Source organism: Cebus imitator, unplaced genomic scaffold, assembly GCF_001604975.1.
Source record: "Cebus imitator isolate Cc_AM_T3 unplaced genomic scaffold, Cebus_imitator-1.0 Scaffold61, whole genome shotgun sequence".
NCBI classification, from domain to species: Eukaryota; Metazoa; Chordata; class Mammalia; order Primates; family Cebidae; genus Cebus; species Cebus imitator.
Genome location: NW_016107376.1, coordinates 776,806 through 789,257, shown reverse-complemented (window position 1 = coordinate 789,257; position 12,452 = coordinate 776,806). Strand labels below are relative to the sequence as shown.

The following is a 12,452-nucleotide window of genomic DNA, read 5'->3' as shown; positions in this document are numbered from 1 at the left end:
ATCTGACTTGGAGTTTAACATGTTGGCAGACTTCCAGGGTCTTGCATCCCTCCTCCCCCGATTCTTCCCTTGGGGTGGGCTGTCTGCATGTGCGGGGGCCCACAATGCTTGGGAGGGGCCTTGCGCAGTGTGTGTACTGGCGTGTATGCTCACTTGAGGCTCTCTTCCCTTATCAGTCCAATGTTCCTAGAGAAAGGTTACACACAAGTTAAACTCTGCCATTTTGTCTCTTAATGTGCATGCGTGAGCCCGTTTGCTCAACTGCTGAGATCTTATCACGAAGCTGCTGATCTCCAGTTTCAGGTGTTTCTATCTACTGGGAGACTGCCTTTCCCTTGCGCCAGCTGTGGCCAGTTATTATTTTAGAGAGACAGGTTAACAACTGCCTAACCATGACCTCATGGTCACCTGGCATTTCCGGTCAGGACTGGCGGGGGAGGTCTTCTCCTGCCCTGTTAATGTCTGACTGGTGACCTACTGTAACAATCTAAATCGTATCATGGAAATGCTATACAATTTGTGGAGGGAAGGGAGTGAGCATGGAAGGCTACATGAATTTGGAGGAGGCAACCACAGCATGTGCAACGTACATTGGGTAATAGTTTGAACTTCCAGAGTTCCAAAAATAAGGCTGAAATGCTGCAATGTGACACTCACACTGATTAGATATGAAATAGTGGTAAAACATAGAGCCTCATAAAAGCTCAAAATACATCAGGTCCTCCTGGTGTAAAAGCTAAGGAGCTTTTTACTTGTAAGTGCCCTTTGAAAAAAATAAAATAAGCAAGTGGGTTTTTCCACCTTCTGTTAAGTTCAACTGTTAATATGAGTAAAACTGACGCTAGCAATTCCCTATAAAAATATGACTGCCAAAGTAATTATATCACATCGAACATTTTTTCTTCTTGACATTAAAACAAACAAGCATTCTAATTTAGATTGATGTATCTTAGTACAAGTATTATTTAAAGTTTGTGGTCTTTATGAATCTTTTTGGATTACACAAGGGGGAGAATTATATTTGCATTCAGCCTTGTGTAGTCTTAAAATAGCAAAGAGATTACCTGCAAAGGGTTAGCCTAGTCCTTAAGTAATTGTCAAGCTCATGAGGTGAACCTCATTGTGCTATTCCTTTAGGATCCTTCTTCTGGCCTCAGACAGTTGTTTAGCATTTCCCATACCTACCCACCAGCGCACTCAGCCACTGAGCTCCCTGCAGCTGTGCCTAAAATGTCCCACTTGCACTGGTTTTCTCAGGATGATGTCAGCCTATCCTAAACCCGCTGACTTACCCGCCACCCCACCAGCTTCTCCAGTTTCCCTGTCCTATTTCTATCTATGGGAGCCTTCACCCCTTACCACAATCAACTATAACAGTACCAACACACCACTTAAAAGCAAATACTTGCTTTATCCCTTCAGGATTAGACATGTTTTAAATTTTTCATTTGTTATACAAGTCTTACTGATTTACTATTGAGAACTGTTAGGTTGGTGCAAAAGTAATTGCGCTTTTGGCCATTTCTTTTAAAGACAATGACTGCAATTACTTTTGCACCAATCTAATAAGTAGATGAGTAAGATAGCTAAGCTTTCCCACCCAGATTGCATCTGAAAAATATTGGAGAAAATCACTGTAGTATTTCTTTGTAAAACACCTTATTTATATTTATATTTATTTTTATTTTTATTTATTATATTTATTTCTATTTATATTTATTTTTATTTTGGAGTTGGACAACAGTCTTACTCTGTTGCCCAGGCTAGATTGCAGTGGTGCAATCTCAGTTCACTGCAAACTCCACCTCCCAGATTCAGGCAATTCTCCTGCCTCAGTCTCCCAAGTAGCTGGGATTACAGGTGCCCACTACCACACATGGCTAATTTTTGTAATTTTAGTAGATATGGAGTTTCACCATGTTGGCCAGGCTGGTCTTGAACTTCTGACCTTTGATGACTGCCTGCCTCAGCCTCCCAAATTGCTGGGATTATCGACATAAGCCACCATGCCAGGGCTATTACTGTTATTTTTGAGACAGGGTCTTGCTCTGTCACCAGTGCTGGAATGCAGTGCACAGCTCCCTGCAGCCTCCGACTCTTGGGCTTAAGCAATTCTGTCACCTTAGCCTTCTTAGTAACTATGACTACAGGGACACACCACCTTGAATGGCTAATTTTTAAAAATTTTGTAGAGAAAAGTTCTCTCTCTGTTGCCCAGACTGTCTAACTCCTGACCTCAAGCATTCCTCTCACCTTGTCACCCCAAAGTGCTGGAATTACAGGCATGAGCCACCATGCCCAGCCCTAATGATTCTTAATAAGTAGTTATGGTCATCTTGGAAGTTACGTGAGTCCACCAACCTCTAGTTAGGGTGGACAGAATTTTCTACTTTTGCTTCCAGTCCACAGTACTCAGGGGGGCCTGGCAGGAAGGAAATTCCTTTCACTACTGTTACAAAAAGAATGGGTAGAACTTCAGCATATCATTCTAGCATGTGATTAATGCTGTTCTCAGCATGACTTTAGAAGAGTTGAAAACTCACCCCTTTCAGGGAGATTTTAAAGATATCTAGATATCAGACTGCCACAATTACTTTGAACTGGATTTTCTATGGAGGAGGTTTAGTTTGATAAAGATGAAAATGCATGTTGAATATTCTCACCTGCCTCTTTCTGCAACCCAGAAAATGTCCCCCCTTCTCCTTCTCCTCATCCACCTTTATATATTGGGGTGAAGAGGAAAGAAGGAGAGGCAAGGAAAACAACAAAATGTTTGAACTAAAAATATATATATTTATATATACAAATACAATACAGGGGGCCGGGCGCGGTGGCTCAAGCCTGTAATCCCAGCACTTTGGGAGGTCGAGGCGGGTGGATCACGAGGTCAAGAGATCGAGACCATCCTGGTCAACATGGTGAAACCCCGTCTCTACTAAAACTACAAAAAATTAGCTGGGCATGGTGGCACGTGCCTGTAATCCCAGCTACTCAGGAGGCTGAGGCAGGAGAATTGCCTGAACCCAGGAGGCGGAGGTTGCGGTGAGCCGAGATCGCGCCATTGCACTCCAGCCCGGGTAACAAGAGCGAAACTCCGTCTCAAAAAACAAAAATAAAACAAAAAAAAAAAAACCAAATACAATACAATGGTTTTAAAAATAAATGTCTGTGACAGTTGTTTGTACAGACATCTGACCTTAAGGAAGCCCATGATACATTGTTGAGAGGAGAAGCTAGGTGAAGAGAGAAGCAGATGCTTCTATTGTTAAGAGTTGGAGAATATCCTGTGCCTCTAAATTGGTGATGAGATTTATTTCTCAGCAAACCTTCCTGTTATTTTTACATACAAACTTTTATCAATGTAAGAACAAATTTTCTGTCTTTATTTTTTGTTTCATCCCTTGTTCTATGCATATTTTGCCTTTACCTTCTCACAGAACATGCACACATGCAGATACCACACACACACATGAAATTAACATAAGAATCATTTCAGTCTAGCTGAACTCCCCGTCGAACTGTCAAAAGGCCACTCAGTACTCTATTTGTTCATCACCAGGTTTTTTATACATAAATATATATACATTTCGATAAATGGGAAATATAGATAATAGGTGGAAATAAGATAGAACAAAAGAATAATAGACAGACAGACAGCATTCGTATCTTTTCTCTGTATGTCTTGAGTTTCTCCTTTATTTTTTTTAAGTGGTGTTCCAAGACAGCCTTAATAAAATTTATCTTAATAGGCACATTCAGATATGTACTGTTTGTCTAAGATGATTACTGTAGCCCTAAGGCCAGGAAAGTGGCACTTTGAACATTTAAAGGAATCGAATTAACTCAGAGTGAAAACGTGTTCTCATCTCTAGATCATACCAGTGTGCACACGTGTGAAGGATTGGCAGATAGGATTCATAAGGTCAAATGTAGACTGACAAGGAATGCATCTTAAGGATTGTGAGGGAAAAAAGCAAATATCCCAATCTACCATAATTCTAATTTATTTTAATTTGAATTGCATAAACATTAGAACAATCAAATTGTCTTCAATTTCTACTTTTAAGATAATATTTACTAAAGAAAAAAAGGCATTCTGATAGGCGTCCATGAACCTCTAAGCTTTTTATATTTAAAGAAGCTGATTGCTTCTGTGGAGGAATTGCTTTTGAGCATACAAATTTTCAAATTTAAAAGAGAGATTAGGTGAAAATTCAACACACTGTGCTGAAGAAGCATTGCTTCTAATGCTCCGTTTTTATATACACATATTCAAAAGCTAGGTTTTAATCCTGTTTTGTGGCATGTACTGTACTGTGAAGTTGGCAGGAAATTTGACCAAACCCATCATAATTTGTTTCCTGTTACTTCTGGTAAACAAGTATATGTACGTAAACTTTCACATAATGTTTGCATAAACATATTACAAGAAAATTTTCAATACATTCTGCTTAGCAATAAACCTCATCTCTTTTAGAGATAGAAGGTATTCTTTCATTCTTAACTTTATTAAGACCATCCACATCAGTGTTAAAAGTTTCATCATGGGCCAGGTGTGGTGGCTCACGCCTGTAATCCCAGCACTTTGGGAGGCTGAAGTGGGTGGATCACCTGAGCTCAGGAGTTCAAGACCAGCCTGGCCAACATGGCAAAACCCCATCTCTGTTAAAAATACAAAAATTAGCAAGGCGTTTTGGTGGGTACTCGGGAGGCTGAGGCAGGAGAATGGCTTGAACTTGGGAGACAAATGTTGCAGTGGGCCAAGATTGTGCCACTGCACCCCAGCCTGGGTGACAGAGTGAGACTCTCTCAAAAAACGAAAAAAAGAAAAAAAAAAGTTCAATCATGTATGTCCCCAAATAAAACAAAGGTGATGGAATCCTAGTAAATGTCTGAGATTTTACTAGTACATCAAATGAGATTATTAACCTGTTTCCAGATCTAAGCACTTGAAGGATTATTCCTTTGTAATGAGAAATAAATATGTACTCTGGTTTGTATTTCTGGTAATGTAAAATTTGAATCTTCTCCATTGGTTTTCTGAAATAACTTAATAAATCTCTTTACTAAAGAAAAATGTGCTCCCTTTTGGATTTGAGGGAAATCATGGATAAAGTAAAGTAATATTGGACACTGGTAAAAAAATAAGTCAGTTTTTAAAAACAAAGAATGTTGTGGAAACCGTGTTTCTGTCTTATAAAGTCAAGAAGATAAATATTGAAAAAATTATCTTACACAGTGATATGAAAACAGTGCAGTTTAATTTTGGTTTTGCTTTGGCTTAATGTTTTTGGAGTCTTATCAAAGTTAACCATGTTCCTGGTATCTCATTATTTACTGACATTCATCATTTTACCCCATGATAGTTCTGTTCAAATATGTTTTCGCTTTTCTGTTTTTTAACTCTCTCATTTTATCTCATTTCCAGATGTGGACAAGGATGGAAAGGAAATAGATGCCATGTCAAGTTTAATCCCCCTACAGACTTCACGTACTCTCAGAACAGTAGGTGACATTATGACTAAACAAATGGCTCAGTTTGGGGTGGTCTCTACATATTTCAATTCATATTTATCTTTTTCATTTGTTTAAAATCTCAGATATATGGACTCTCCTGGGTATTGGATTAGCATTCCTGATGACTCATATCATAGTTGCGATCTTGTGTTTTCTTGCAAACAGAAAAGTGCCAGTAAGGTAAGTGGTGCCTTTAGTTGCTGAATTAAATATACCATAGCAGAAAAATTGTCTGCAACCTTTCCTTTGCTATGTTTTCTTTCATCCCATATTATATACAGGGAACTTTCGTGTTTTAACGCTTTATGAATTTATTTTTCTGGGCAGAAAGCAGGAGCTACCTAACAAGAATTGCTCTTTTTTTAAATTTTTTTACTATAAAGCCTGAAGTTTACTTTTCAGATTCTGTTAGGAGCCTTTTTGAGGGCTCCAAAAAGAGAAAAATGACATCATCCACAGACTAAAAACAGATGAGGGACTATATTTGCCATTTCTGGTGCTGCCTGGGGAAGATAGCAGAATGGCAAAGGAAATTCTTTCTTGGCTTACACAATGTATTAGTTTGTTCTCACGCCACCAGCAAAGACGTACCAAGACTGTGTGATTTGTAAAGGAAAGCGGTGTAACGGACTCACAGTTTCGTATGGCTAGAGAGGCCTCACCATCATGGTGGGAGGCAAAAGAGAAGCAAAGGCACATCTTTCATGGCAGCAGGCAAGACAGCTTGTGTAGGGGAACTCTCCTTTATAAAACCATCAAATATTGTGAGATGTATTCAGTTTCATGAGCACAGTATGGGAAAAACTCACCCCATGATTCAATTGCCTTCCACCAAGTCACCCCCATGACATGTGGGAATTGTTACAATTCAAGGTGAGACTCAGCCAATCCATATCACACAGGGAGGCAGGACTCACACCGCTAATGTTTTAGGCCATGCATCCCATGTGCTGAGCAATGCACAAAATGGGCCAAGAGCTGCTGCACCTGCAGGAAGGAACTCTGCAGGCTGGGCTCATGCAAGGCCCAAAGACCCTCACAATCCACAGTGCCATTAAGGGTCTTGGATTCTTTCTACCCGTTACCCATTTTCTCATTCCCCTTATGGGTTCCAAGTCAACCAAGTAGTCAAAGTGATTGGCTTTTATGAACTCAGCAAGATAAGGGCTCACTAAAAGTTTTAATAACATTTTTAGAAATTAAAGAAGTGCTTCATGTCTTCAACACCTGAGTTTTTGGTCAGAAATTCAGATCTGCTGTAGCACCAAGTATGTCACTGAGCAAAGGTTAACTCACTGTTTTCCTTGGTGTCAATTTGTACATGCCGCCTGATGACTTCTCTTCAGATCTCTAGACTGCAATCATGTTAATAAGCAGACACCTATCTTGATAACAGGAATTATAGCAAAGTTATTATAGAACTATGGTGTTTGTTTTTTTAAAAAATTGTATTTTTAAGCCTTTAAGACTATCTTGGGCTAGGCACAGTATCTCACACCTGTAATCCCCGCACTTTGGAAGGCTGAGATGGGCAGATCACTTGAGGTCAGGAGTTCGAGACCAGCCTGGCCAACATGAGGAAAACCCATCTTTTCTCAAAATACCAGAAAAATTAGCTGGTTATGCTGACACACACCTGTAACCCCAGGTACTCGGGAGGCTGAGACAGGAGAATCACTTGAACCTGGGAAGCAGAGGTTGCAGTGAGCTGAAGCCAGGCCACTACACTCCAATCTGGAGATGACTGGAAAGAATGAAGAATGAAAGTTTTTTTGAAGTTATTGTCTTTGTATTAGTTCAGTATCTTTAGTGAGAAGTTTTCTTCTTTCTTTCCTGGGAAAAGAAATGGGGAAGGAGATTAAAATACCATCACCAGCACTACCCAAAACCAATGATGGAAGGGCTCAGAGAGAATCAATAGTTTAGATTGGTGATGCCTAGAAAACAGGTGAAAACCCTACAAAATCTACTCCCCAGAGCCGCCTCAGGGTAAAGTGTAAAGAAAACGTTTCTAGGAGTGTTAAGACAATTTTGGGGCTCATGTTTTAAAAGTAGATGCCACTGGAGTTTTCTACCCAAGCAAGCCTTAAAAAGACTGTGGTATGGTATGCTCTGTGGCCATAAAAAGGAGGGAGTTCATGTCCTTTGCAAGGACATGGATGAATCTGGAAACCATCATTCTCAGCAGACTAACACAGGAACAGAAAACCAAACACTGCATGTTTCACTCGTAAGTGGGAGTTGAACAATGAGAACACATGGAGACAGGGAGGGGAACATCACACACTGAGGCCTGTCGAGGGTGGGCAGCAAGGGGAAGGAGAGAATGAGGACAAATACCTAATGCATGCAGGGGTTAACACCTAAGTGATGGGTTGATGGGTGCAGCAAACCACCATGGCACACGTAAACCCATGTAACAAACCTGTACATTCTGCACACGTATCTCAGAACTTAAAGTATAACATAATAATAATAATAAAAGCATGGCATAATGTACCTGGGAATGGAGGAAATTGTATTAGAGGGAAAAGAGGGAGGGAGGAAATTGTACAATCTCTCAGTTGTGCGGATCCACAGAAAATGTGGAAGCTAGAGTTTACTTTCAGTTCATTTGAGGAAACATGAAAAATGGAGATAAATTGGAACTGTAGGGCTGTTCATGTAGTGCTCATTCAGGTGAAGTGATGCCCTTTCCAGAGAGGGCGATGGGGGCAGGGTTGAGCTGAAGGTAGACATAGCTGGCTTTCCTTTAAAAGGTGTATTGGGCCGTTCTTGCATTGCCACAACAGCATACCTGAAACTGGGTCATTTATTTAAAAAGGTGTTTAATTGGCTCATGGTTCTTCAGGCTGTACAGGAAGCATAGCACCGGCATCTGCTTCTGGAGGCTTTTACTCATGGCAGAAGGCAAGGCAGGAGTTTGCACATCACATGAAGAAAGCAGGCATGGGAGGGAGAGAGAGTGGGGTAGGGGGGAAGTGCCACACAATTTTAAATGACCAGATCTGGTGAGACCTCACTCACTACAGTGAAAATAGCACCAAGGAATGAGGGATCCGCTCCCATGACACAACACCTCCCACCAGGCCCCACCTCCAACACATTGGGTTACAATTCAACATGAGATTTGGGTGGTAACAAATAACCAAACTATTAATGTATCATAATATGTCAAAAGTCATCCAGTGATAGAAGGGTCCTAAGTGAAATTGATTTAGACACACACACACACACACACACACACACACGAAATCCATACACTATCACCATGAAGGCCACAACAACAGGAAAGTCAAGCAAAAAAAGTCAGAACTACACTAACCCATTGCAATAGAAGACACTGCCCTACTATTGACAGGTACCAAGTTACCTAAGAAGATTCCAGCCTGTTTCCAGCTCTTCTCTGTGCCTACACCACACAGCTAAGCCTGGACAAAAGAGTGGGGTATACTTCAGAGCCAAAGCATAACCTTCCCCGTTTCCTTACTCCAAGCAGCAGCCTTGCACAAATCTGCAATGTGCCATGGGGAAAAAGTAGGAGACAAATAGTTGGAATTTGGCTTTAACAGCCTTAAAGTGGATCGGACTAAGTTTTAATCATTACAAGTGACCACAGGTTTATGAAATTTGCCCAAGATAGATGAACTGGACCAGGAAGGAAGGAGGTTAATAAAATATGGAAGAAACGAATAATTGCAAAAAATAGAAGCACTTTCATATTTTTCAACTAACTTGTTGTGATACTCGATGTTTGAGTGACTCAAGTCTTAGTCTCTACTGCGTAACAGAGTGGGTTAGGTGAAGATAATGTCTCTGTCTCTAACCCTCTGATGACCTTCCTGCCATCTTCCCTCTCCTTGGTACCTTCTCTTCTGATTTCCCAAATCTCCAAACAAAAATCTTTATTCCCTCTGACTGACAAAAACAATTGTCACCCCAGACTGTGTTGTCACTCTTAGTGACTTTTTGAGTCATTTGATCCACACCTCTTCTTAGAACCAAGATAATGAAGTTCTTACAAGTTGAACTGAAGAGAGAAGGACTCCCTCAGGCCAAGTGTGGTGGTTCACGCCTGGCCTATAATCCAAGACTTTGGGAGGCCAAGGTGAGGGGATTGCTAGCTCAAGACTACCCTGGGCAGCATAGCCAAACCCCATCTCTACAAAAAATACAAAAATTAGCCAGGTGTGGTGATACATGCCTGTCGTCCCACCTATTTGAGAGGCAGAGGTGAGAGCATTGCTTTAGCCTGGGAGGTCAAAGCTGCAGTGTGCTGTGATCCTGCCACTGCACTCCAGCCTGGGTGATAGAGCAAGACCACATCTCTAAAAATAAAATTTTAAAAAATTAGAGAGAGAGAGAGAGAGAGAGAGAGGCCCTCAAAGGAAGCAAGCAGACCAGCCTCAGCAGATGGCTAGGCAGATCCAAAGGTTCACTCTACTCAAGGTCATCAGATCGGAGAATGCTTACTCTCAGGCCTCAGGGGCCTCCTAAGGGGATGTGGCCCAGATAGTTCTAGGGAATCATTTTGCAGATGCTCAAATGTCATGTATTCCCTTCTGAAAGGGATATGATTGAGGAAGGTGCACCAGCCTGCCGTTCTCCCTTGTAATTTCCTCTTTCTCAAATGTCCTTTTCTTTACCTTAAAACTGTGTTGGGGAGAGGGAGGAATATGCCCTGGAAGAATGGAACAGAGGGACAGTTGGGGACTGAAATACCCAAAAAAGAAACGTAAATAGCAAAATATGAGATTCAAGACAAGCAATATGGAAAAAAGGGAGCAGGAGATAAACCTTTGCCAAGTTTCTATATTTCTCTTCTCTTCCCTTCTCTGTCTTCCCTTCTCTTCCTTCCCCTTCTCCTTCCCCTTCTCCTTCCCCTTCCCCTTCCCCTTCCTTTCCCTTCCCCTTCCCCTCCCTTCTTCTCCTTCTCCTACCCTTTTCCCCCTTCCCCCTTCCCCCATCCCCCTTCCCCCTTCCCTTCCCTTCCCATCTCTTCCCCTCTTATCTTTTCTCTTTCCTCCCATCCCTTCCCTTCCCTCTCCTCCCATCCCCTCCCTTCTCCCCCTTCCCTCTCCTCCTCTCCCCTCCTTCCCTTCTCTTCCTCTCTCTCTCTCCCCCTTCTCCTTTTCTCTTTCTCTTCTTCCTCCCTCATTTTCTCTTTCCCTCCTCCCTTCTCCCCTCTCTTCCCTCCTTTCTCTTCTAACCCCTTAGAATTAGAAATCACAATCAATAGAGATGATTGTGCTAGGAAACGTTTTAACGCATCTATTTGAATTGGACAATAAAGTCAAACTTCTTTTAAAAAGAAAATTCTGATTTCATTGATTGGATAGACAGCCCAACAGTCTTTGCCCTTTAGATTAGATGGCAGAAAATTTCTTTAGTTTTAAGGAGCTCAATTTGCATCTTTAAAATTTCATGCAATTACATTTAAAGCACATCTACAACATAAATATGTTAGAAATGTAAACATATAGTAAAAATCTTAGATCTGACCTTAAAGATGCAAAAGGAGATGCATAGGCTTTCTTTTTTCTTTTAAGACTGGGTTTCACCATGTTGGCCAGGCCGGTCTTGAACTCCTGACCTCAGGTCATCCACCTGCCTTGGCCTCCAAAGTGCTTGGATTACAGGTGTGAGCCACAGCGCCTGGCCCGATGCATAGACTTTCAAAATTATTTTAGGAAATATTCAAGTGATAATGTTCAAAAATCACACCAAGTTTAATTTTTTGTCGTTCCCATTCTTCCACATCCTATTCTTGGGAAAAGTCACACTATTCCCCAAAATCGTGAGACCCTTCATGCCTTCTGCCTGGCAGAGATATGCAACTGCATGCATATTTGATACCAGGCAAATATTTTCTGCCATCCTGTCAAGGTGAGTCACTCAGAACACTGTCCTCAGCAACAATGTTATAGCAACGAAGACGTCATGTTGTAACAGCTATTTCCATATTTCTCCTTATTTTTGTATTTCCAGTATCTGGGATTGTGTGCATTAATTGTATCCAATATATGATTGCTGAATATTATCTAGACTTTATTTAAGATTATATACTTCAAAGCATCACCAAAAGCATTATTTATATCCATTGATTACATCCACATAATGATATTACAAGTCAAACCTCAAAATCAGTCTGTTTTGCATGAAGTCATTTAAGCCCTAAAGTAAGTTGAAATATTTGGCCAAGAGATGGGTAAATGAAATAACAGTGGCTCTCCTTGAAAATAATACCAAAACCTTGAGATACACAGAACTTCATGTAAGCAGGAAACCATTTCAAAATTAACCTTAAGATTTTTTATTAGATTTTGTACAAAGAATCTGTGGCACAAGAGGCCTTCAGTAACTTGAAAGAAAATTTCTTTTATTACTTTTTTAAAACATGGGATGGAGCATGGCGTGCTCAGACAAAGCTAAGCACAGGAAGAAGCCTCTTAAAGTTGTTGTTAGAGATTTGATTTCCTGGATTGTATTATACATTCTGAGACTCCTGTTAGCTACTTGCTTCCTAATGTGTTAGTGAGGACACTTGGAGTACAGGGGAAAAGAGCAACTCAAGCTGAGTTGATCAAAATAACGAATTTAGGGTAGAGACACAGGATGTCTCAGGGCCCAAGGGAGAGAATGAATGAGTGGGGACTCAGAAAGGTCTGAGCCAGAGGAATTCTTCATCTGCCTGTCATCTCTGTTTCTTTTTGCTTGTCTACTTTTGATTCTCCCTCTGTAGGTATATTTCCTCTGCTTCCTGTTCCTGTAAGAAAATAGTGTTGCCCAGAGGATGAATGTATAGGGGGCAAGGGCCAAGTCACACTATAGCCACAGAGAAGCCATACCAAGGCAGTCTTGTGGTGGGGACTGGCCAAAAAAGAAGTCATCATAAAGGGTCTCTGAAAACTGTCTGCTACACTGACCCTCATGGT

At 41.0% G+C, this 12,452-nt stretch overlaps 1 protein-coding gene across 1 annotated transcript in view; it reads left to right on the top strand.

Annotated features, from left to right (window-relative positions):
- MALRD1 (MAM and LDL receptor class A domain containing 1) overlaps positions 1–5,701 on the top strand; it is a 538,747-nt gene extending 533,046 nt beyond the window's left edge. The window contains exons 37-38 of the mRNA XM_037738994.1: positions 5,429–5,505; positions 5,601–5,701. Coding sequence (XP_037594922.1) covers positions 5,429–5,505; positions 5,601–5,701 — 178 coding nt within the window. The remainder of the gene's footprint in view (positions 1–5,428; positions 5,506–5,600) is intronic.
- Positions 5,702–12,452: the final 6,751 nt, after the last annotated feature.